General features: G+C 37.9%; 1 protein-coding gene across 5 annotated transcripts in view; it reads left to right on the top strand.

Annotated features, from left to right (window-relative positions):
* LOC144196824 (band 4.1-like protein 1) overlaps nt 1–26979 on the top strand; it is a 41039-nt gene that overhangs the window by 6753 nt on the left and 7307 nt on the right. Inside the window, exons 2-17 of one of the 5 annotated variants that reach the window (XM_077717297.1) lie at nt 3618–3766; nt 3848–3936; nt 4528–4677; nt 12018–12122; nt 13427–13469; nt 13652–13727; nt 17613–17831; nt 17909–17996; nt 18084–18236; nt 19141–19238; nt 20322–20497; nt 21400–21644; nt 21987–22025; nt 23799–23828; nt 24746–24901; nt 25179–26102. In XM_077717297.1, coding sequence (XP_077573423.1) covers nt 3865–3936; nt 4528–4677; nt 12018–12122; nt 13427–13469; nt 13652–13727; nt 17613–17831; nt 17909–17996; nt 18084–18236; nt 19141–19238; nt 20322–20497; nt 21400–21644; nt 21987–22025; nt 23799–23828; nt 24746–24901; nt 25179–26102 — 2574 coding nt within the window. In that variant the 5' untranslated portion in view covers nt 3618–3766; nt 3848–3864. The remainder of the gene's footprint in view (nt 1–3617; nt 3767–3847; nt 3937–4527; nt 4678–12017; nt 12123–13426; nt 13470–13651; nt 13728–17612; nt 17832–17908; nt 17997–18083; nt 18237–19140; nt 19239–20321; nt 20498–21399; nt 21645–21986; nt 22026–23798; nt 23829–24745; nt 24902–25178; nt 26103–26979) is intronic. The other 4 variants (XM_077717306.1, XM_077717324.1, XM_077717316.1 and 1 more) reach the window with 4 other exon arrangements.

Below are 26979 nucleotides of genomic sequence, written 5' to 3'. Positions count from 1 at the left end.
CGTCTTGTATTGGTTTCTCGGAGATTGCCTCACCATAGTTTGGATTTATTGGTTGACTGTATGTGCAAATAGGCAAGTATTAATTGCAAAGATACAGTCAGTGATGGAAGACATGGAAAGGATAATTGTGGCCTGCATAGTAATTGGTTCATATACAGATTGTGTGTAGAATCAGTGACAAGACGACACGTAGGTAAATGCTAGGTTACAACAATGTTCACTGAGCGTTTGACATACTGTGTCTTTTCACCCTTGTAATTTCCCAAAATGTTCAGGGTGAACCTACCTACTGCTCATAATTACGTGGTATTAGCAAACACCCCAGCGGTTGCCTTAAAACTGGGAACCAATTAGTACAGTGTTTACAGAACCCAACTTTACTTGCAGTTTTCCACAAAATGAGCAAAAAAAAAAAAACTGGTGCTCAGATGTTTGGTCGCTGATCTTTTAGTTGCTGGTCTTTTGGTCGTTCGTCTTTTGGTCGCCGGTCTTTTGGTCGCCGGTCTTTTGGTCGCCGGTCTTTTGGTCGCCGGTCTTTTGGTCGCCGGTCTTTTGGTCGCCGGTCTTTTGGTCGCCGGTCTTTTGGTCGCCGGTCTTTTGGTCGCCGGTCTTTTGGTCGCCGGTCTTTTGGTCGCCGGTCTTTTGGTCGCCGGTCTTTTGGTCGCCGGTCTTTTGGTCGCCGGTCTTTTGGTCGCCGGTCTTTTGGTCGCCGGTCTTTTGGTCGCCGGTCTTTTGGTCGCCGGTCTTTTGGTCGCCGGTCTTTTGGTCGCCGGTCTTTTGGTCGCCGGTCTTTTGGTCGCCGGTCTTTTGGTCTTAAAAAGTTGATACAAGAGCATCATATAAGTTGCAATAAATGGATATCTAAAAGGACATCACTTCTAAAAGACCACAATATAAAATACTCAGGCAATAAATCACAGCACGCGAATCAATAGTAACCTCCTCTATTGATCTTGTTGTGAGACATTGACCTATGGTTCCCGAAATCCGATTACATCTGAGGATGAAAACCGATTGTTTCAAGTCAAACCGTATTTAGTGTAAGCTTAACCTCAGAAATGTTTATAAGACTGCTGCTGTTTTTTTCTGCATTATTTGCTATTATTGTTAAATAAAAAATATCAGTACATTTTCTATTTTTTCCCACACATCAAACAAGATGGAAATTCATTGACTTCCTTGTCATTAGTCATCACTTGCTTTTTTCTCTAAGCAATTCCTTAAGAGGTGCTCCACAAACACCACATCAATACTAACACTCATTTGTAGACATAGGTTAATGCAATGGGTAGGAAACCTATGGCTCAGGAGCCATATATGGCTCTTTCCATGGGTGCATATGGCTCTCCACTAACCTGAGAGGTAAAATATGCAAATCACTGGTGAGAGAACTGAGTCCTGAACGCATCAATAGTAGCGACACTGATGTTGACCTACCTCTAGTACCACTTTAATCATAATTTTGTTTTTCATTACTCTTCCGAATGCATAATCTCATTGATACTGATTGATTAGCAACAGCCTAACAATATTGTTAAAAGAATTCGGAGACTTGTTGTACTTTAAAAGTGGTGAAATGACAAAAAAATCACTTTCATATATTTTTACTCTTCAATTCTGAGAATGGCTCTCAAGAAATAACATTAGAAAATGTGAATTGTTTATGGCTCTCTCTGTCAAAAAGGTTCCCGACCCTTGGGTTAATGCTAAAGGGAATATATTGAGAGAAAAAGTCATGTTGAGAACAATTGAGAAGCATTTCCAAAAGCACAATTCTTTAATGGGTATTTAAATATTAGGGCCATTTTACTTAACTATAGCTTGTTTAGGAAAGGAAAAAATACTGATTCTTATCTTTCACCCCACACAGGCATTGTCAAATCAGTGAACAAGATTCTGATGTTGTGTACTTTACACACAGCTAACATCTTTTTGAGACATTTCTTTTGGACATAATGTGTTCTTGCCAACTTGTTGAAGCTAATTGGGATCTTTGTAACTCACTTGTGAAGAAATGCTGGGAAGACAAATGTCATTTCAATTAGGTTTAGTATTTAGTTTACTTAGCAGTACTTTCTCAATAATATACTGTTTTTTTAAATGGTACTGGTGTACATAGATGTACTCATTTTTTTCATTTTCTTTGTTGAATAAGAGTTTGACATGTGTTTCCACTTTGCTGTGTGTGGTTTTAGAGTTTTGCAATTGGACACCAAATCGTGGTCCTCGGTGTAATGATGCCTTGGGGAGAAATGACTGAGGTGAAGAGTAAAACCAAGGTCAGTTAGTTGGAAGACCTGACAGAATCTTGAGTGTCTCTTAACAATAATTCTTTATCTGAGCTACTGACAGCAGGACGTGACACTGGCCCACTCGACTCCTGAATGGCATTTTAGCATCTTGTAGTAATTATTTTCTGTTAGGCTGTAGCGGAAGCTATCATAGGGTTCTGATCTATGGACATCTTTAGTGTCGTTGACGTATGCATGTATGTATGTATTTTAAATGTTGTATGTATTGCTGTTGGGCACTTAGGAAATAGGTTCCCTCCCCTGGAATAAGGTATGTCAGTATATACAAATATACCGTATTTTCATGACTATAAGGTGCACCACATTATAAGGCGCACCCTCAATGAATGACATTTTTCCATATATAAGGCGCACTGTATCATAAGGCACACTGAATTATAAGGTGCACTGTATTATAAGGCGCACTGTCTATTTTGGAGAAAATTTAAGACTTTTAAGTGCGCCTTATAGTCGTGAAAATACAGTAATTGCTATTGACTTTCAGGTATGAAGCACACTCACTACACAGACACCTCTAGAGCCAGCCATTGTTGATGTTTTGGATTTTTTTGTATCAAATCTTGCAGTGGAGGAGGAGCTATATGATGGAAGATTTTGTAAACTAAGATGGCATCTGCATATTTAACAGTATTGTTTCAGTTCAGGCGTTTATGTTTTTTTTAATATCCGACAGTGGTGGTTTTTCATTTTTGTTTTTCTGTTTTTTCCATATATAAGGCGCACTGGATTATAAAGCGTACTGCCTATTTTGGAGAAAATGTAAGACTTTTAAATGCGCCTTATAGTCGTGAAAATACCGTACGTGTTTGGGTGTTGTAATATGATGTACTTTGTTTTATTCCTTTGTAACATGCCTTTCTTTTTGAAGGCTTGTCAAACATAAAAGAAACAACAAAAATCAGTTTGTCAAAAGAAATATCAATTAATTACCTATCATTTTCTCTCTGATTTTGAAATGTTGCAAATACGTCAGATTTACATAAAATGTATCATTCGGTCAAGTAACACACACTTGCAGACTCCATCCACTCTCACTGGAATGGTCACCTTCAAATGACAAGTCTCATCCGTCACCCACATACTGTATTAGATTATTGCTTTTATGTCCATCTCCCCACCTCACTGTGACTTTCTTCATAACCCCTTTCACGTGTCTTAAAACCATTATAACCACGTACCACTTCTTCAGATAGCGACTCTCAGACTACCATGATGCTTCGTTACTGATAGAATTTATGCTATCTACCAGAAAACCCAAGATTCCGGAGCTTGCACTCTACAATTTCCTTTTTTTTCTTGTTTCAGCGTCCTTTATGTCCAAGAAAAAGCCTGCTGGATGTGAATAGCTGCTGAGACTAATGCACTGCGCCAGCATGATTCAATTAATGTGAGGAAAGCAACAGAGAGGCACTTGTCAAATCAATCAAGACTTTATGGCATACTGGACATTTAGGGTCAGTAATCATTTTAGCTATACTGTTCTTTTGAGCAAGCAGGATTTGATGTGAACTGACTGTATTTATGTGTGTTTGCAGGTCTTAAATTTATATCTATGACAGCACAGACGCCGTTGGTGGAGGAAATGAAAAGTGCAATGGAGGGTGACTCCAAGCGAACCAATCAGGTACGTGTACTGGGAAAGTCATAGCGCTTATTTTAGTTGGGGCTCTCAGTCATTCAACCTACCATGATTAAGCAGTTTTAAACCTTACCTTAGTGCCATAACCAAACGGACAATTAATTTTGGAGCAAGATAAGCAAATGCATTAGAAAAGATGGCAAACTACGGCCCGCGAGCCAAATACGGCCCGTTAGACTTTTTAATACGGCCCGGGGACGTTGTCCAAATGTTTTTTTTTCCAAGATGGCGCCGTCACGTGGAAGCCAATGGCAGTAGCTCTGTCCACTCTTATTTGTTTTTCGTGTTTTACAGCCCTTCTATCTTTTTTTAAATTACATTTTAATATTTCTTAATACATTCCTTTTTACTTTACTTTGTACTTTATACTTTTTACTTTCATGATGAGTGATGAGTATGTTAATGCTTTAGTCCTTTTTTTCTTTTTATGTTTCAAATGTACTGTTAACGGATGCACTTTTTTATATGTATCGTATCTTGTGCTGACCCGGCCCATCTGTCAATTTTTTAAAGTCAATGTGGCCCCCGGACCGAAAAGTTTGCTCACCCAGATAAAAAATGACAATCTCCTTTCAGTTTCCAGAGGACCAGCGAGATGTAGATGAAAGCTCTGACATGACTCCTAGCAAGGCTTCCAAATCCCCCCAGAAGACCAACAAAAGGCCCAAGACTGTCCCTGTTAAAGTCAGTTTGCTTGACGGCTCTGACTATGAAACTGCTGTTGAGGTGAATCATTTCACATACTATCCTACTATGTTGTACTATTAAGTTTTTGAGCTAGGCAAGAGTGGAATACACGAGTTAATTTCATTTCCCCTATTTTGTTGTCAACTGGGATCTTAATTTCATAGTTTGAAGATGACTATTGCAGATGAGACATGTGTTATAACCAATGGAACAAGCCTATAGAGCAAAAAGAACTTGCTAGACATCTAATTTTATTCGACGTGCCATGGTTTAGAATTGCAGTAAGTAGTGTGATGTCAGGGATTCAACTGGAGACCATTTTTACATTACGTAAAGTGTACAACTTATAATGTCTGACAGCTGCAATTTATCAGCACTCAATCTATAAAAGAGTAGGAAGGATGTGTACACCCACATACTCTTCTTAGCTGTCCGTATCAAGGACATGCTTGCCATAAAGTATTAGCCTGAATATTTCAGAGGATTTAGTTGTTATGCACATATGAATTTTGGTGAAACTTGTCACGGTTTTCAGTCTCTTGATGACACCAAACTGTCACCTAGAAGTCACTTATGAACATGTCTCCTTCAAAAGAAAACTACTCTGATTTTGTATCATGATTGAACCCAATGATGAAGTAGAGAAAGCCCTAGCTTACTTTTCTCTTATCTTTGAGTGCAGAATCTGCCTTCCTTTACCCTACTTCTAAGGAGGTTTGCACTCCCCATAGGTGCTCTTTACTGTCGGTATTGCAGTTGGTTTGAGTCTTTTAGATTTTGTAAATCTAAAGACAGACCAAAGCCCTTTATCTTTAAAGCTGGAATTCGTTAATTACACTCGCAGGGTCCAACTTTCCTCAATTTGTGATCATTTAAGAATTTATGCAGGTCGATGCCTTCGTTCGGGGTATTTCTGCTTCCTACCACGACATACCTGTAAAGGATGTTTACTCTTATCTAATGTTCCCTCTAAGCTCTGCGCATGTGCAATTGCGCACTACTCTCGTCTTCTCTGCGCAGCAGCAATCATATGGCGCGCAGTAAATAAAATCCAAACTTTTTTTTTACCACTTTCCCCATGATGGCGCCGTTTAGGCGGCAGCCAGTGGCAGTAGCTCTGTCCTCTCTTATGTTTTTTGTGTTTTACAGCATGTTTTACATGAAAAATTAGAGGGAACATTGACATGCACCTGCTTATGACAGGTGTGATACTGGTGTGCCCATAGCGAGCAATGATGATGTCGCTAACACTGGTATTAAGTGTAATCAGGGAGGTTGTATTTTTGCCCAGACCAATGAAAAATTCGAGGGAACATTGATCAAAAGCAATGCCAATGATTGAAATATGATAAATACTTGGATAAAATGAACGAAAATGCATTTTGTATTTCTCCTGTTGTTATTTGTTTTTGTTATACTGCAATGTTGGAATCAGAATACCTGTTTTATATTAAAGAGCATAAAATTCTCCAGTACAAGGTTAGGGTTAGAGTTATCTTTTATGAGGCTTGTGGGAATGCTGAACAGGAGCAGGAACCGGTTCAGTTGTACCTACTGCAATACATTTGAGTGATATTTTTAGGAAGAGTTCTGAGGCCAGCAAGTGCATTCAGGGAGGTTGTCTTTCTGCTCAGACCAACGAAAAATTAGAGGAAACATTGCTCTTATCATCTCAATTTTGTTTAAAATAATAAAAATAAAAAACACAAGACATTTGCGCTCAATAATAGAAAAACAAAAATGCTGTGATACTCCCTAAGAGTGTGCACAAAACAAAAACTTCAATCATAATGGAGGTTTTTTTTGTGGGTGCTGACCTCATTTTTATATAAGGACTTCTTCTAGAATTGACAATGTTCAACACAATCAAACGCCCCTTTATAGAATTTCCAATTTGAGGCAAAGAAGTCTGGTATACCGTATTGATATTGCTTCTTCGTTTTATATTTTCATCACTACTCTGTCATTGTGATCCCTATAGTAGCATAGATGGCAGGCAGCCAGCTAACTGACTTGAAGAAAAATAATGTTTGCCAGTGCTTGGCAATCAATATTTTATACTCATACTGACAGATGAATAGTTTTCCTTAGGAATGTGTAAATTGTCAATGCTATTTCATATGTTCACACAGATTAATGCTGTTGGATTGAGATGGGTCATTGGTATAGTATATACTAGTTGTCTGTTGTTGGGTAGTATTGTATTTTTGCATAATTCATTTTAATTATGACTCGATGTGGTTAGCAATGACTCTTCTTGGACATTTTTATATGCCTGCACAATTTTAGCCCATTAAATGTTAAAACTATTTCAGATGGTTCTGTTTCTGTCCGATATTCTGGAAGCAAGATTCCTTGGCTTTGAGATCTGCTGGTCGTTTTTTTTAAGTACAAAGCAGGAAGCCATTGAGAACTAGAAGGAACACTGCCCACACCGGATAATGAAATGTAACTGATACAAATAATAATCCCGAGATTTCGTTTTTTCACCCCCCAAAAAAGAAATTAACTGGCCAATTATCAGTAATGCGTTGGTAACCTATACAAGTAGCTTGGCTTATGGGGATTTGTTGAATTTCTTTAAATTATTACCAGATGGATTTAAATGAAATAATGTGCAGTTTTTGAGGAAAGTAAAGCAACAAATTTGTTATGTCAGGTAAAACAACTCTTGTTGCTCTCACCGGTATTCACGCAAATACTATTACCAATAAAAGTCATTTTAACAAATACTAGACATTTTATGAGATAGCATTGTTTATTTTACACAGTTAAGACAGAATAAACTATACATTGAGGTTCTTTAAGGCTTTAATGTTCCATTGGAGCTTGTTAAACCAACAGACTTACCAGAAACAGTACATAAAGCCTAAACAAAAACACTTGAACCCATACTCATTCTCGAGTAGGATTTTGTGATCTCGCAAATTTCGAGAATAACATTTCTTTCTTATTTTTAAGTGATGCTGCTGCCATCACAGAATCATGAAATGTGAAAATGTCTGTAATTGGTTTCAAAAAGAAACCAATTTTACATTCCCCTTCATTTTAACACCTCAACAAGACAATCTGTCTGCCAAATAAATGGAACTGCGTCAGGAAATACAGTTTGTCCTTACACTATTGTAGGGGTAGGGAGGACGACTCCATGATGGCTGAGTAACTATTCTAGTTTTTTGAAAAATAGATACGTATCTTTTTGAATTCAGATGCCTCAACAGCCAAAGGAAATTAGTTCCCATTCATCATGAAGCTATTTAACCTTGTTGATCCCTATATATGATGAAGACTTTGTTCCAAGAATGCACCACCCTTGGTCATGTCAACTATACTCCATGTAAATCTTTTAGTAAGGCCCTCTATCAAACCAGTTATACAGTGTAGAAATATGTCAGCGCAACCACATTTTGATTGATTACTTTATTACACCATCGTGTATTTTTGAAGGTTCCTCCCATGAAAACGGCTCTAATGCGATCTTTACCAGATGGATTTATGAAATGTTTCTTTGGCAGATGTATCGAATTGTCCGTTTGGTATGCGAGGTAGACGCAGACATGGGAAGAACATGTAAACACACAGTTAGACCGCAGCCTTGATTGAAGCGGACGTACTAGCCACCTCACCATTTTCCGTAATGTTCTGTATTGTTATTCAGCACACTAAGGCGCAATGGATTATAAAATGCAGTATTAATAGTGGTGGTTGTAGTGGTAGGTGGTGATAGTGGTGGTGGTAGCGGTGGTAGTGGTGGTGGTAGTATTGGTATTTGGTGGTAGTATTGGTAGGTGGTGGTAGTATTGGTATTTGGTGGTAGTATTGGTAGGTGGTGGTAGTATTGGTAGGTGGTGGTAGTATTGGTAGGTGGTGGTAGTATTGGTATTTGGTGGTAGTATTGGTAGGTGGTGGTAGTATTGGTATTTGGTGGTAGTATTGGTAGGTGTTGGGTCTGAAGTAACAGATCAACGTAAAAAAGGCACCGGCCGGCGGAAGAGAGGTCGAGGCGCGAGGTGGTGGCTCGCGCTCGGCTCGGTGGTTCTCTCTCTTATCTTTTCAAGGTGAAGGATGCCTTTATTGAAATTCAGCATGATGTCATGGAAAAGTACAGAAGTTGAGATTATAGGCATCATGGAAAAATCCAACAGTTGAACACTGAGGCGAGTTGAAAAGATAATATAAACATAATGGAAGAGCATAATATTAAGACAGAGATTATAGACAGGATGTTCTTTAGAAATGCACATTACATTAAGACTCCTGTTTTAAGCAACTTCACAGTAGGTGGTGGTAGTATTGGTATTTGGTGGTAGTATTGGTCGGTGGTGGTAGTATTGGTAGGTGGTGGTAGTATTGGTATTTGGTGGTAGTATTGGTAGGTGGTGGTAGTATTGGTATTTGGTGGTAGTATTGGTAGGTGGTGGTAGTATTGGTAGGTGGTGGTAGTAGTGGTAGATAAGGGTAGTGTTAGTAGTGTTGGTAGTATTGGTAGGTTGGTGATAGTAGTGGTAGATAAGGGTGGTGGTGGTGGTAGTGGTAGGTGGTGGTTGTGGTAGGGGGTGGTAGTGGTAGGTGGTGGTAGTGGTAGGTGGTGGTAGTGGTAGGTGGTGGTAGGTGGTGGTAGTATTGGTTGGTGGTGGTAGTGGTGGTTGGTGGTGGTAGTGGTGGTGGTGGTGGTGGTAGTAGTAGTAGTAGTAGTAGGGGATTATTATACATCGACTAGATGGGGCTGTAGAAGTAGTACTAACAGTAGTTGTGGTTAGAGGTTGTATTATACATCAACTAGATGGAGTTGTGCTAAAGGGAATTTCAAACAATGATTTACTTGTGTTTCAGTGCTGATGAATGAATTATTTGCGGAATTAAAATTGCTACACATTTGTTATTAGTGTACAGAACACAATGGAAATTGATAGGTAGATTATAAAGATGTATCTGTGTCAAATTCAGTCTGATTTTTTAAATTATGTTTTACTACGATTTGTTAATTTGGTTAATGAATTGCAGGATTAAATTTGTTGCTGCTATTGTATCTGTCATCACCATTGTAGATTCATACATCTACTTTGCAATTATCCCGTACTAATAATTTTGATTTACTTACATTATGGCTAGCACATAGTTATAATGATATTATAATGATTATTTAAATGTTATTGCTATAGAATTAATAAGGCCCCATCTCATATTTCCAAGCCATCCTTCACCTGCTACAGCCACATTGTTCCATTCACGTCTCCTGGCTACCACCTGGCCCATGACACAAGTATTTGGAGCTTGTGCGGAAATATATGCTGTACTGTACATTTGACAGATGAACATGCTAATGTTCATCAGTCAAATGTAAAAAGAAAATACATAGAATGTAAGCGTCAGCAAGGTGAAAGAAACCATAAAGGGGAGGAGGTGCAGGGGCATATGGTCGTAGAGGTGAAGTCTATTGTTCCAACACAAGAATGAATGTTATGAACTCCCAACTCCAATTCTAGCTAGGAAGTACACTGAGCAAGCATCTTAGATTAAAAAAAAAATGTTTTTACCTCAAATATTTCTAGCCTATCACTGATAAAGTAGCTATTGATTGAGCTTACACAATAAAAACAGGAATTCCATTGTCATTTTTGGTGGTTGGAGGATTCTAAACAGGAAATACTTGTTAAATGATCCTGGGTTTCACAGCAATATGTGTGCTTTTTAAAAAGGTTGGCTTAACAGTTCATAAAATGTTATTTGGTTGTGGTTAACCACACACGTGTCTTTTACGCTGCTGTTTGGGAAGGTCGTCTGTACCGTTTGTTTTCTGGGTGAAAAATAAGTACCTCATAAATAAACACTCAAACAAACTTAAAAAAATGAGAATGTATTTATTTCCAGCAAATTTGAAAGACAACATAATGCCATTCTATGCTTGGACAGGGGTTCATGATATATTTTTTATATGTACAACATCCAAGTAATGATTTTTTCTTTATTTTGGTTAAACAAGAGAATCAAAGTAATGCTAATGGGACATTTTTAAAACAAGCTTGAGATTACCTGACATTTACTACATAGACATTTAAAAAAATATTTTACCTATATATAGTCCTATGTTTATGACCAAACAGTAACAATGAAATATTGACTTTTTGAGAATTGTAGCTCTCCAAGTGGTACTTTTACTACTGTCAATTGTTGCTTCATAATAATGACTAATGGAAGACTAAATAGTAACTTTAAAACTGCTGGAGTAGCCCAACGTTGATAAAAATCACAACCCGTATCTTGTGCTTTTTTTTCTTCGATTTTGTTCAGTGCTTTTCGTACCATATAGGGAAAGATGGCGTGGGAGAGGGCACAGGGGACCTATTACTTCTGTTTCTATGGTAACAGCTGCTTGGCTGCTTCGTCACCATAGGAGCCGGATAGCCTAAGGAGATGTGTGTGTTTGTGTGCAACCAACAGAACGCTTGTTTTTACATCCAAAGGACCTAATTAAAGGTGTGCTCTGTTGTGTAGCCAATGCAGTGTCAGCACTCCCACTCAACAGGGGAAGTCAATGCGTTGAACCTTTATGTTGACAAGCATTCGGTTACTCCTTTTGCATTGGGAAATTTCCACAATGACAAAAAAAATTTATTTGATTCCAATGTTCTACTGATAGAGCGATAATAACTGTAAGTGAAAAATAATAGCATCTACCATATTTTCACGACTATAAGGCGCACTTAAAAGTCTTAAATGTTCTCTAAAATAGACAGTGCGCCTTATAATCCAGTGCGCCTTATATATGGAAAAAATAAAATGTGTCATTCATTGAGGGTGCGCCTTATAGTCGCGAAAATACGGAAAATTGAAAAAAAGACTTTACTTAAGATTCCGATTTCTCCTAGAATGTGAATTTTAGCATAATTAGATTTGTAGTATCAAAGGTAAATATTCAGTAAAGTTGCAGGGAATATAGACATGTTTGTGGCATAATGGATTTTTTTGGGGTACTTTTATGATTTAGGACAACTGCATGGCAGTTTTGACATTTTGGATTAATTTCCAAGGAATTCAGCGGTCTATTACCGAATTTTCACGACTATAAGGCACACTGAAAAGTCTTAAATTTTCTCCGAAATTGACAGGGCGCCTTACAATCTAGTGCGCCTTATATATGGAAAACAAATTAAAATGTGTCATTCATTGAGGAGTGCGCCTTATAGTCGTGAAAATACGGTAATTATCTTTTGAACACTTCACTTCAGCATGCTCCAATTTTTGTCTTTTGTGATACAAATGGGATACTTTAACCAACTTTAGACCGTATTCACCTGTATTGCTTTATCCACTCAATCACTATGTTATTGCAGATGTATGTTTATATATGTGTTTCTGTTTCTTTGTGTGTTTGATAGAAATTTGCTAAGGGCCAAACACTGCTGGACATGGTGTGTGGCCATCTAAACCTTCTGGAGAGAGACTACTTTGGTTTGACGTTCCACGATCCTGACAATGCCAAGGTCTCACTGATGCATTTAAACACTTTTAGCTAGATTTGTGATGACTAAAGCTGAGAGGTTGATTTAATATCTGTCAACACTCCCCAAAACAAGCAACAGGCTAACTGGAGACTACAATGTGTTAAGACGAGTGTTAACAGTTGCGATAGATTTCAGCTCACCCGCAACCCCGAACAGGGTGGGTGGCGATGTTCCCTCTAAGCCAGGGGTGTCAAACTCCCTTTGGTCTGCGGGCCGAATACAGCTTAATTTGAGATCAAGCGGGCCGGACCAGTAAACTCATTGCAAAATTACATAGAACTAACAATAAGCCCACTTTTTTCCTTTTGTATTAGTCATTAATACTAATAATTAGTGCAAAGTATGAGTGAATTATCAAAACGTTTATTAACAGAATTTTCCTTTTACATTATGAACAATATATTATGAACAAGAAAATAACATAACATAAATAAATGTCAATTCATGTGTTCTGCACGTACTAAAACACTGCGCCCCTAGCGGATAATACAAGAAATACAAATTTTTACAATTTTTTAAAAAATTTTTTATACAATGCAGCTTTCTTCCCCGGGCCGTACCAAACCACTAGACGGGCTGGATCCGGCCCACGGGCCTTATGTTTGACACCCCTGCTCTAAGCTGTGTGCGTGCGCAATTGGGCATTACTCTCGTCTTCTCTGCGCAGCAGCAATCATATAATAAAATCCTATTTTCTTTTACCCTTTTTCCCAGGTCCACTCATGTTTTTCGTGTTATACAGCATGTTTTACATGAAAAATTAGAGGGAACATTGATATGCACCTGTTTATGGCAGGTGTGATACTAGTGTGCCCATAGCAAGCAATGATGGCATTACAATATAAATGTTCTGTTAGGTCATTGTGATAAATTTCTTTTAAATAGAGGAAATTTGTTTGAATGCTGAAAATATGGATGCAAGCTGATATCAATTAATGAAGCATACTAACTGTCCTGATAACAAATAGGTTCCGGAAACCGTCTTGGCAGTAACAGAGCATTTTACAAGGGATAGTTTTGTAAACTTTAAGCGGAAACAACAAGAGTTCACTCTACAGAGACCAATAAAAGCTTCCGTTGTCTTGAAACAGAACGTTCTGGATTTGACCAGTTTATAACCCTGGTGTTGATGTCTCCTGTCATTTACCGAGACATTTTTTTTGGAAAGCACGAGTAGTCATCAAGCAGGAACTCTTAACAGAGCTACTGAAAATATAATTGTGAAGGATTTTGTTGAGGTCAAATCTCTTAAAAGCCACTGTTTCTCATTTTTTCTTTAATAGCATTGGTTGGATCCATCCAAGGAGATTAAAAAGCAAATTCGGGGTAAGTTATTTAAATAGAGACGGTATGCAATGTGTTTGTTAGGTGCGTGCATGTATTTTATAAATCATTCATTCATTTTTAAAATAGTTTATCCTCACACTGTTAATGTTGATTATATATATATATATATTTTTTTTTTTCTAAACTACAACACGTACAATTTGTTGCTCATCTCTCCACAGTTGGCTGCTGGATTTTGGGATTTTCTGTTAAATTCTACCCCCCAGATCCATCAGTTCTGATTGAAGACATCACCAGGTTTGTCTGAATTCTCCAGTAACGTTAGTTCAATCTCTTTGTCCATTAGAGAAAGCTTAGCAGTACTGTAGAACAAGACATCTTAAGACATCAACAGAAAGAACAAATACTGTAAACTCAAAATTTTGAGAAAACAAACTTCCCTAAATCTAAATCCAATTCACTCCAAATGAGGACAAACAAATAAGCAACCACTTTCACAATTAATTAACAATAGAATATTTTGAGCTCTGAAACAGCTACATGATTGTAATACAGTGTTCCCTCGCTACTTCGCGGTTTAGCTACCGCGGACTCAGAGCTTCGCAGATTTTTTTGGAATTAAAAAAAAAATACAAATAATACATTGAGACAACATATTTTACAGTGTTTTTTTTGTTATAACATGAATTTCACTCTCTCTACACGTATTCTATATGGTGTACTGTATACAGGGGGGTAAAAAAAGGGATTAAATTCAAATTAAGCATTTTTGAAGGGGAATCCCTACTTCACGGAAATGCACTCATCGCGGGTGGTCCCGGTCCCCATTAACCGCGATAAGTGAGGGAACACTGTAGTTTCAAAGGGTATGTTACTTGTTTAAATCCCATAATGCAGAATAATTCCAATATCAATGTTTTTTAAAATAATTGTCCCTATATTTTTTTGAACATTCTTTAAATAAAACAAAAAAATCAGTTTGATTTTGTTATACTTACTTACAATTTTGATATTTTTTTCCTATTAATAATAAAATCATGACTGAATCAATTATTTTATGAGGATGACAATATGATGTGTATATTTATATACAATACATAGCTGTATTGATGTAGTTAGTTGACTCAATTTCACATCTTTTTTTTTAATCTATTGTATTTGGCATTCCTTTGTGAAAAGAAAAAGAGAGTAGGACCTTTGAAGTCAATTGCCTGCGGAGTCGTACAACTTTTAATTCAACCTGGAAAAATATATCAAAAACAGGTTGAACAGCGGTCATACACGAGACCTCAGCAAATCTCATGGGAGTTTAGGTTCGTAAGCATCTAGTAAATCAACTCCACACATGTGCGATGATCATCGTATTGGAACTAGAACTTGGGGAACTGTATATGTCTCTGCACTGACTGCTTAGAATAAATATTGAAAATAATTCATCATAAATAACACAAGTGGAAAACAATTTATATTAATAATATAAAGCACAAGGGACACAAGAAAGTCTGATGGATTAGATTTATGTTAAGGGACATTACAAGGAAGGAAAAGTTTGTCAAAATATTGACCATTCTTAATCCAAATTAAGAACAGTTGTTTTTCTAAATTACTTAATACTATTTAAGACAATTTGATTTCAGTAAACCAACTTAATTACGTTTTTACTGTTATTTTTTTCATTATTTTGTATCATTTTTATATTCATATTGCCTTCGAATATGAAGAGAAGAAAATGTTGAAAATGGAGAGATGCGTAGATGAACAATACGCATTGTATGGCCAACAATTATTATTCATTCATTCATTTTCTGTACTGTTTATGCTCACAACGGTCGCGGGGGCTGCTGGAGTCTATCACAGTTGACTTCGGGCACACCTTGAATCAGTGGCCAACCAATTGCAGGGCACAGGTTGACGGACAACCATTCACACTCACACTTATACCTAGGGAATAGTATACGTCTCTGTACTGACTGCTTAGAATAAATATTGAAAATAATTCATCATAAATCAAATTGTCTTAAATAGTATTAAGTAATTTAGAAAAACAACTGTTCTATTCAACAAGCCTATCCTGCATTAGACTATTCAACAAGCCTATCCTGCATGTTTTCGGGATGTGAGAGGAAACCGGAGTACCCGTAGAAAACCCACCAAACCCAGGGAGAACATGCAAACTCCACACAGTGAGGACCGAACTGGGATTTAACCATCAACCCCAGAATTGTGAGGTGGACGCACTAACTTCTCGCCCGATAGGCATCCCACCATGTTCTTTTATATTATTATTACAAATATATATATATATATATATATATATATATATATATATATATATATATATATATATATATATATATATATATATATATATATATATATATATATATATATATATATATATATATATATATATATATATATATATATATTCATTCATTCATTCTCTGAACCATGTATCCTAATAAGGATCACAGGGGGTGCTTGAGCAAACTTCACACAATGACGACCCACATAAGATCAAACCCTCGACCCCAGAACTGCGAGGCCGATGGCTTAACCACTCCTCCAGCGGGCTGGTCATTTTTTTTTTTTACCCGCTCTGATTCCTGTAATTGTTGTTTTCAGGATTGGATTAAAATATAATATGACTGATAATATGCGTATGGGAATAAATATCGGGTTATAATCAATGCTAAGTTTCTTGATTCTTTCATAAGGGCAAATTATCACAGCATTTCTGAAATGCCCAAACAGCATGCTGTTTAAATTAGCGGCTATGCTTAGACAAGATCTCTTTCCAAGCAACCCACTAAGCGCTTGTTATTTGAACACACAGGAAATCTCACTGGAGTTGGTTTCAACCCCAGAGCTAAGGTTGGTTGTAACTTTTGGCATGATTGGTGGGAATATTTATGACATTTTCCTCTCGACCTGACAGGTTCCTAGTCCCGAAAAACAATCGGTATGGATTCACTGTGACATGTAGTTTTGTCTAGGATTTTATTAAACCATTTAAAGAACAAACAAGCCAATTCCTGCGAGTCACATAAGTTTCCCATTTTACTATAACATCCGATCTATTTAAAACTAAAAAAAATAGTCTTTAAAACAATTTCCATGGGGCTGAATGCCAGTGTCCACATACTGGATGTCCATGCAGAACAGTTTGCTTTCAATTTACTTCTTCACAAAATACACCGGAAGTTTTTTTTTTTTTTTTGGATCCCATTTTCTGAGCAGCTGCTGGTCAACCTGAAAATTCCAGAACGACAACAAAAACATCCTGGAAAAAAAAAAGAAAATAATACTTTCCATATGCAGGGACCAAGGTATAACTGCTTCCTGTTAAATAGATTTATTGCTAGCCTCAGAACTCTTCCTACAAATAACACCCAAATGTATTGTAGTAGGTACAACTGAACTAGTTCTTGCTCATAGTTTAGCATTCCTACAAGCCTCATAAAAGATAACTCTAACCCTAACCTGGTACTGGAAAATTTCATGCTCTTTAATATAATACAGTTATTTTGATTCCAACATTGCAGTCCTAACGAAAACAAATAAGATCAGGAGAAATACAAAATGCATTTTCGTTCATTTTATCCAAGTTTTTATCATATTTCAATCATTGGCATTACTTTTGATCAATGTTCCCTCAAATTTTACATTGGTCTGGGCAGAAAGACAACCTCCCTGAGCGCACTGAGTACCAGTGTGAGCGACATCATCATTGCTCGCTATGGGTATCACACAGTATCACACCTGCCATAAGCAGGTGCATGTCAATTTTCCCTCATTTTTCATGTAAAACAAGCTGTAAAAACAAAACACATAAGAGTGGACAGAGCTACTGCCACTGGCTGATGCATAAATGGCATCATAATAAGGAAAGGGGTAAAGAAAAAGTTTGGATTTTATTTACTGCGTGCCATATGATTGCTGCTGCGCAGAGAAGACGAGAGTAGTGCGCAATTGCTTGCGCAACTTAGAGGGAACATTGCTTTTGATAGCCAACAAGTGAACAGACAGTATAGGATTAAGGATAAACTGAAATCTCCCGTGTTCTGCTAAGACAACAGGACATCATTCGGAAATAACACCAGTATAAAACTTCCTTGGATCAATGAGGCTAAAACAAAATGGATAGCAGGCCAAGCCCTAATTTGTATGTTTACTCCTTAGGTACTACTTGTGCCTTCAGTTGAGGGACGACATGCTGTCCGGTCGCCTGCCCTGTTCTTTTGTTACACATGCCCTCTTGGGCTCTTATACTGTTCAAGCCGAACTCGGTGACTATGAGCCTGAAGAACACGGGCCTGACTATGTTGCTGACTTCCGCTTTGCCCCTAACCAGACAAGAGAGCTGGAGGAAAGAGTAATGGAGCTTCATCATAACTACAGGTCAGTAAACTCATTAACCTTGATGCCAATGATAATTTTTGGGGTCTAGGTGATTAAAGATGACTTTTTTGTTGTAGGGGAATGAGTCCAGCAGAGGCAGAAGTAAATTTTTTAGAAAATGCCAAGAAGTTATCAATGTACGGGGTGGACTTACATCAAGCTAAGGTACAAAGACAAGTTATTTATGCTGTTACTATGGTACCGTAGTAGCTACGAAACCCCAAACCAATGCATGTTACCAATAATTATTAGGATTCCGAAGGGATTGACATAATGCTTGGTGTGAGTGCCAATGGTCTGCTGATTTACCGAGACCGTCTAAGGATCAACCGCTTTGCCTGGCCAAAGATACTCAAGATCTCATACAAGAGGAGCAACTTCTACATCAAGATCCGTCCTGGAGAGGTAGCTACAAATAAATGTTGGGATGTCTTTTCTCGTGATTTTAGACATTGGAAGGGTTCCACAGCTTATGATAATGGAGGCTCTTAAACAAAGTGTGGAAAATCACACAGCAAGTGGAAGGATGGTCACATAGTTAAACACCTTTCATTCTTTACGTATCAGTTAGCGCAGTGGTCTCAAACCGGTTCCACATAGGGCCGCAGTGGGTCCTGGTTTTTGTTCCAACCGATCCAGTGCCGACATTTTAACCAATCAGGTGTCTTTAAAATAAGTAGCACCTAATTCTAATTAACTGATTGCACTTGCAAAGGGTATCCTTGTTGAGTTGGAATGAAAACCTGCACCCACTGCGGCCCTTTGAGGACCGGTTTGAGACCACTGGAACTTAGCGGCAAATCTAATGAGCATCAATCTTGTAGAAAATAGGGTATAAATTAGAGTGGAAATATTAGTCACGGAAATTGCTAATTTGTTTATTTACCTTTGTTAAAACCCTTGAAAGCACAATTTATCTTAAATAGTTTATACTGTTTTATACACATTTTGAAGCAGATTATTGTGATAGTGACAAAGCGATTTTGCGATTTTTCTTTGCCTACTTTCGTGAGTAAGTGTGAGTACAAGTACACACAAGTATACCTACTTATAGTACAACTACACCACTGATACTTTTGTTCACATCACCACTGAACATCGGAAAAGGGTGTTAATTCATAGGATGGGTGAACTGGCACCTTAGATGTCACCAAAGAAAATATGTCTAAGGGAACTGGCACTATAGTAAAGATAGCTTACCCTCACACGGTCCCTTCATCTTTTCCCACATTTGATCCTCTCACCTTGTTTTTTCTGTTTTTTTTTTCACTCTCCACCTTCCTTCACTCCTTTCCCCTTCACGACTCAGTATGAACAGTTTGAGAGCACCATTGGCTTCAAATTGCCCAACCATCGGGCTTCTAAGCGACTATGGAAGGTTTGCATTGAGCACCACACTTTCTTCAGGTAGGTCACTCACATTTTTGCACTGCAGCATGGTACAGTACAAGCACTAAGATGGGCCTTGTCATCGATTACTGCATTTTTATTTTTTTGGACGATAAGTTACACCTTAGTATCAGTCTCACCAGCCAAAGAATCACGAAGGGGGAGGCCAGTTTTTTATTTAATCCGAAACCAAAAACAAACATATATTTTACGTAGTATCAATAGTAAAAATGGAGTACAACAGGCTGTGGCAATAGTTGGAATCTCGGGCATAATTGTTTTGCTGAAAAAACATGACTAAGTCTTTATTTTAATTTAAAAAAGTTATTCCATTTACTGAACTACATAGTGTAGTTATCAGTCAAATGACAGCAGGATTCGAACCATTCAGTCTCCCATATGGGAGTCAGGTGAACAAACCTGTACACCATGAATTTGCTACACTTTCCTTTGTCATTATTGTTAGGCTTTGACTACAAATAAGTAGAAACAACTAAGGGAAAATATTTCCCGACTGGGATTCAAACCCCAGTCTCCCACATGGGAGTCAGGTGAACAAACCACTATGCCACCAATTGGCTACACTTTCCTTTGTCATTATTGGGAGGTCTTGACTACAAATACATAGAAACAACTAAGGGAAGCCAGGTGAACAAATCTCTACGAAAGAGATGCAAAAAAGAAAGTGCCATGGCCACCTGGCTTGGTCGCATCTCGAAATTTTGATCGTATCTCGGGCGAATTATTCGATCGAAATTTTCGTCTTGCCATATGCATGTCGTACCACGAGCATGTCCTACCACGAAGTACCACTGTAGTCTGGAAAATGTAATAGTAGATTGTCCAGAGTGCTGCATATTAAGTGGAATTGTTTGCTGATTAGCTTTGTACTTGAAGCAACGTCTTACACTTTTTGGATTCCAACTCAAAACAATCATGTAGCGGCTGCCTGAAATCTTTAACGGATACTCACCGATTACCATCGAGACAATTCTTGACAATATGTATTAGGAGCATTATCTGGGGTTTATCATCACACTTCTTTAATCTATTTTTATTTTCACTATAATCAATCAATTAACCAACCAACCGTTTTTATAGGTTGGTCTCTCCAGAGCCACCCCCAAAGGGATTTTTGGTAATTGGCTCCAAGTTCCGCTACAGTGGTCGCACTCAAGCCCAAACGAGACAGGCCAGCGCATTGATTGACAGGCCAGCTCCTCTGTTTGACCGCTCTGTCAGCAAGCGGTACCTGCTATCCCGAAGTATTGATGGTGGTAAGATTTTAAATCACTCCTTAAACCCCCCAGGGCAAACCAATGTTTTATGGTGTTCTAAAGAAAGGAATCTCTGTTGGTTAAGCTTCATGCTAAACCTTCAATAGGAATACAATGTTGAAAGGGACAAACATTTTTCAGTGTAACTTTTAATGCTGTATCCCACCTAATTAGGATAATTAAGAAAAATACAATACTCCTTTAGGCTTACTAGTCAGTGTAAAAGCTGGAAAAGAGTACTATGCATGGTCAAAACAGTAATTTAGAAAGATTTAAACTAAAAATGAACACCATTATTTCTTCATCATTAATGCCTTCACATAAAATATACAGTGTTCCCTCGCTACTTCGTGCTTCAGCTACCGCGGACTCAGAGCTTCGCGGATTTTTTTCAGGAAATATAAAAATGAAAGATATTAAGTTAGAATTATAAATTACATCATTTTACAAGAGGCGGAAACAAAATATTCAATAAGAATGAGTAATTGCATCAAAAAAAGGCCAAAGAAATGGTCAATAACATGGTGAGAGTTCAGGAATCGCATTGATGACGTCATGGCTGTTTACAGGCGCATCTTCACCGCCCAAAAAAACAATGTTCACAACTCCCAATAACGATGTTTCTTACGTGCAAAAAAACTGCAGAAGATCCTCCATCCGGACTACTATGATGTTTTTGCTTGGTGGTGCTTTTGTGCACGTGTTATACGTTTCTTTAAGCATTTTTGAAGGGGCACGCCTACTTCGCTGAAATGCAGCTATTGCAGGGGGTCCCGGTCCCCAGTAACCGCGATAACCGAGGGAACACTGTATTATCATTGTTAGCCAAATGAGTTTTTACTATGTAGCTACATAGATTATTGACACTGAATGGAATTTTCTCTCCATTGGCACCAAATCAGCTTCAGCTTTAAGTAACAGTATGGACCAATTATCTCAGCGAAGCTTGAGTGAGCGAACACAGTTCATGTCCAGAGAAGATCTCGACCAAGAAGGCAGCCTGGATTTAGACCATGATCAAGATCACTATCCAGACCACGACCAAGATCATGGTTTTGACTCTAACCAGGACATAGAGGCGCACCAATGTCAAGATTACATTCGCTCTGCAAGCATCCCAACATGTAACAAGACTTTGGAACTCAAGGTAAGAGTCACGAAAAAGCTGATAATGTCTGCTGATGAAAACAGGTGAAAACAACTAACATTGAGTTCAATAAACATAGTCCATGAAAGCACATATCCTCCTCAGCTTCCGTTTGGTTTGACACTGGTATTCATCATTCCTATTTTCTTAATCCTTTCACCTAATCTCTGGTTCTCATCATCTCTGAAGACAGTTTAAAAATCCTCCGCTTGTAAATCTCCTTTTATTTTTTCAGGTGCCTCTAAAGGTTTTCTCTCCTTTTGGCTGCTTTAATAATATCCCTTCCACTAACCTTTCCCTCCTCTGACCTTTTTTTGCCCTCTGGCTTGTCTCCTGCTGCAGGCAGAGGAAGCAGCTTTGCCAATAGACATGAAACCAGAGGTATTTTGGCATCTGTGTGTACAACTGTCTGATTGTGGGTGTTGTTCGTCTAGTATTGCACCTCGTGTCTGCACTATGTTGCTCTTTTATGATGGTCTATCCCTCAGTGAATGCTATCTCCAGTTTCCTGATGACTTCACACACACCTCGGATGCTGATAATTGAATTTAACACCTTGAGTTATTATCACTTCAGAAAAAAACCTACCTGCTAATAGTTAAACAGCCTTATACAAGCTTTTTTATTTGTCCAACACTAAGCATAAGGCCCAAATTACACAAATGTTAACACTATAATAACAAGATAACAATAACAAAAATGTTTTACAGGAGCTTAATAGTTTTATTCCCTTATATTTTAAATGTTTGAAAATGTAGAGAAAACCAAAGCCTGAAAATACAAATATGAGGGCCATGAGATCTTTAGTGTCAGCTTTAATGAAATTGTACTCTTGTGGTAAAAGCATTCCTGACAGTGCCCACATTTTCTGAAAGATGGGTTAGTACAGGAGTGGGCAAACTTTTCGTCCCGGGGGCCGCATTGACTTTAAAATTTTGACAGATGGGCCGGTTCAGCACAAGATATGATACATATAAAAAAGTGCATCCGTTAACAGTACATATGAAACATAAACAGAGAAAAGGACTAAAGTATTAACATTCTTCAATAGGTTACATACATAACCAAACAAATATGAAACACGTAAAGGTGATTAAATTCTCGTTTCATTTTGAGTCCTCTCTCGCTTTGCTTCATTTTAGAGCCAACTCTCATCATTCTCCCTCAATCTCCTCTGGGAGCCATTTATCACTGAATGGAATTCAGTTTTTGTCCCTGTTGGGGCAAAGCTATGTGCAGGTGTAGCATAGCAGACAAACAACGAGAGTTCAGAAGTATACGGATATTGTCTGTTTTATAAAATATCATAGCCAAAACGGTCAATAGTGCAAATGGTTCAGCAAGATGCAATTGTTATAAAAGTGAGAAAGTAATGGAATTGGCATGAAAAATGTACCAGATTATGTCACCTGGAACTCTTTCAATCTAGCCTGCCTCTATTTAAGCACTGTCAATTGCAACTTTCTCATTTACTTTGCCATCGAACTATGCCCACAAGTTACAGCCCCGGTTCCTCAAATTCCATATCTCGCTTATTTGTATTTTATGTTATGTAGGCTTTGTATAATGATTCACGAAACAGTGCAGGTACCCCGTTGGTAAGCGGTGTCTCTAGATGTGGCCCACAGTAGTGAAGTTCTGCTTGGTTTTAATCCAACAAAGATGCATTGATTTTGTAGTGTATATGACAGAGATTATTTTATTAGCACTACCAACAATCTGAGCTCAAGGGCTCTTACCTGACAGTGTTTCTCTCTAGTCGATTAATCCTTTGACACTTTTCTTGCCAACAGTTGAGTTTTAAAAATCTAAATATTTTATTATCAACGTATATTTTTAATGGGAATCCCTCTGCACAATGATATAATTATTCAAAAGCCTTGTTCGCAGATATGATCATTTATCATGCAGCTTTAAAAGTATTTGGAAGTAAAAGAAGACCTCTGTGCTCATAATGTATATAAAAATAATCAATTGGCCATTACTGAAAGGATTGCTTTATCATAGTGTAAGTATTTGACTGGCTGCCTTCCTCTTTGGCTATGCTTTTACACTTATGCATGCATTTTAATCAAACTAATTCAACAAAATCACATCATTTTCTGCTTTGCTTAAAACGCCTCATCTCACTTGGCTCGCTACCACCCGGACAAGGATCTGGCCATGCCTCGGCCCAAGCAGGAGGTATTTGCCTGTCTTTTACTTTGGTTTACTGTCTTGCAAGAACATAATGTGAACTCATTTTATGTTTGCATCAGCCTATCAATCAATCACAAATACAATGTGTATTGTTTCAGCCGGCATAAGATGAAATGAGAAAATAGCATGTAATAGACAACATAATGAATTTGTACAAAATATGTGAAAATATATCTTTTTTTGTTGCTTCTGATTCTTGTTTTGAAACAACTAACAATGCAAGGAGTTGAATTTGTTTCCTCAAAATGATAACGTTCACCCTCATTTCTGAGACTGACCCTCTAGGATTGGAAACAATAGATTGGATATAAAATGAACATGCAAATCCTGGCAGGCCATATCCTAAGATTGAACCCCTTTATCTCAGAACTAGGGCGTACTAACCACTCAACCACTGTGCTGCTATATGCAAATAGTTGAAGGTCACCAAAACTATTGATTTCAAGTTGCAATATCCTTAGTTTCGGAAACCGAGTAATCTAGGAAAAAAAACGTGGTAATCACTAATGAATTCTGTTTAAGAAAAAAAACAAGAGTCAACAGCAACAACAAAGTAAGGTGTTTAGATTAAGTCTGCCATTTTGTATGGACACGGTTGACATTCTCAGATTTAGTGCTTTACCAAACAATTTTAGCATTTGTAGCATTATTGCTAAGAATGACACATTTTTTTCAAGCAGTCCAATAAAGAAACACATTTCCCCAAGTTTTATTCAAGTTTTAAATGCAAATTTGTCAATGGTATAAAAATAATATAATATATGAACCGGATAAAAGATGTGTAGTCTTGCATGGAAAACCTCTTAGCTTAAGGGGAATCAATATCAACATTGCCTTTGTTTTTAAATTGCTGTTTATCCCTTCTGCCTCTTTGACTTTCCCTCCACTGCCTCCCTCCACAGCAGTTTTTGGACAAGCCGGAAGATGTCCTTCAGAAACACCAAGCCAGTATCAATGAGCTGAAGAGGGCATTGAGACAGCCCAATAGCAAGATAACCCAGAGGGAGAAACGTACCTGCTCAGCTACTTCTCCTGGAGGAACCCCAGAGCGCAAACCTGTAAGAAAGACATTAGTTTCCTACATCATGACATCACTGTTTTTATATTGTTGGAACCTTTTGGCCTGGCCAGGAGTCCAAGTCTCATGTAGCCATTCCAAATATAACTTAGTGATAGGGGAAAAAAACAAGTGAGAAAAACACATCTTGACATATTCCAGAGTTATGATGTGTTTTGCATTGCCATTGATTTGTTTTGAATCCCTTTTATTGTTTCATTGGGTAACATGGGAGTTTCAAGCTAGGCTAACAAATTGTTTACTCTATGTCAACATAGGCGACTGGTGAAGCCAATTTGATTGACAAGCAGGAAGCTAATGGACAAATGCTGAATTTTGCTTCTAATGTGGCTGGAGACATGTTGATGGTCGTACCTTGGGCTGAGGAAAATTGGGAAACGTTGAACTCTCAAACTACACTACACCCTAAAACCAACTTAAGAGCAAAGGGACTAACCGCAAGAAACCCTCTGGATGCTCCTTTCGCCATTAACAATGGCCATGGTTCTGTTTTAACAAAGTATGGCATTCAGGAAAATGGAGTCAGCTTTCCAAAGGAAAAACAAAAACATGAAACACTGAGCATGGATGTGAAGTGTTGCCAATTCCGGCCTGAAGCACTCTCAGAAAATCTGGATTTTGGCTCTGAGGCAAAAAGAAACTCATCAATTGAGACACAAAAAATCCAAGGTCTTAATCCTGAAGATTTATTGAATTCTGACCATGTTGAATCTACTAAAATGGTTCCACTAAAGCCACAGAGATCCAAAAAATCATTGAGCAAAGACACCAAAGCCTGTTCTTATACTCAAAACCAACCTGAGTGGAACCTCATTGGGGATTTAGGATTAATACAATCAGACAGTAAATACCATAAAACTAAGATATTAGAGGGTAATAATAGAGGGCACTCTGCCCTAGAAGGAGTCAATGATAACTCGGAAATTGTAAAATACCACAGTGGGGTTGGACTGTCTCATCATCAAGACCAGGACGTGAGAGAATCCAAAACAAGTGGTGAACAAGACGAAGATGCTGAAAATAACACCGACTTTAACACAGAGAAGCTCCTGTCACGATTACCAACAGTTCCTCCACGAACACTTCCTCTCAAAAAGCAGTGGTCTAGGGATCGCTACAACACTGACTGCAGCCACATCCACTACAGAACCAACCAAGACACCACCAAGAAAAAGCAAGCGGTAAACTAAACATCCGCCAACATCTTTGCGCCCATCATGGGGAAGTCAAACATTGCATGAGCTTGACGCAATGACATGCAAATCTTGTGTTTGCCATCTCCAAAAATCAACTGAAATCACTCGCTCATCCTTCCGAAACTCATGTGATTAGAGAAAGCAAAAGTCATTGATCGACTCAAATCTTGTCCACCGTCCAGCAATCTTTTTTGCTTTCCTTTTGCTGCCCTCTGCAATGCCTGACATCTGCTTGACCATTTTAGAATGGAATTTAACGCTAATCCTTCCAACATCTTCACATGACTAAGATGGCTACTGTTGCAAGAAGCGCAAGACTTTTTCTCCCCAACCATTCTTTCGTCAAACTTTATTAGTAAATGTCTGAAAACGGCCCTGAAATTAAAATGTTCTGCTTGGCATCTCTGTAGCAATAACTATGTAAAAAAAAAAAACTTAATGAAACAGTAAAAAGGCTGCAGAGCTGCCAAACCTTTCTGGGTTTAGGCATTCATACATTCCATTTCCCAATAAAAACACTTTCCCCAAAGATGTTTTTTTCCCTTCATTTTGAAATAAAAAGTGGAAAGGTTCAGTGCATGGCATTGTATTTAATTGAACTGAAATACAGTGTTCCCTCGCTACTTCGCGGTTCAGCTACCGTGGACTCAGATCTTCGCAGATTTTTTTGGGGGAAAAAAATACAAATATTACATTGAAACAACATATTTTACATTTTTTTTTGTTATAACATGAATTTCATTCTCTCTACTCGTATTCTATATGGTGTACTGTATACAGGGGGTAAAAAAATTAAATAATGATAATTAAAAAATAATAATTAAATTCAAATTAAGCATTTTTGAAGGGGAATCCCTACTTC

This window comes from Stigmatopora nigra, chromosome 1, assembly GCF_051989575.1.
Source record: "Stigmatopora nigra isolate UIUO_SnigA chromosome 1, RoL_Snig_1.1, whole genome shotgun sequence".
Classification (NCBI taxonomy): Eukaryota; Metazoa; Chordata; class Actinopteri; order Syngnathiformes; family Syngnathidae; genus Stigmatopora; species Stigmatopora nigra.
This window is presented reverse-complemented; position numbering and strand designations above follow the sequence as displayed.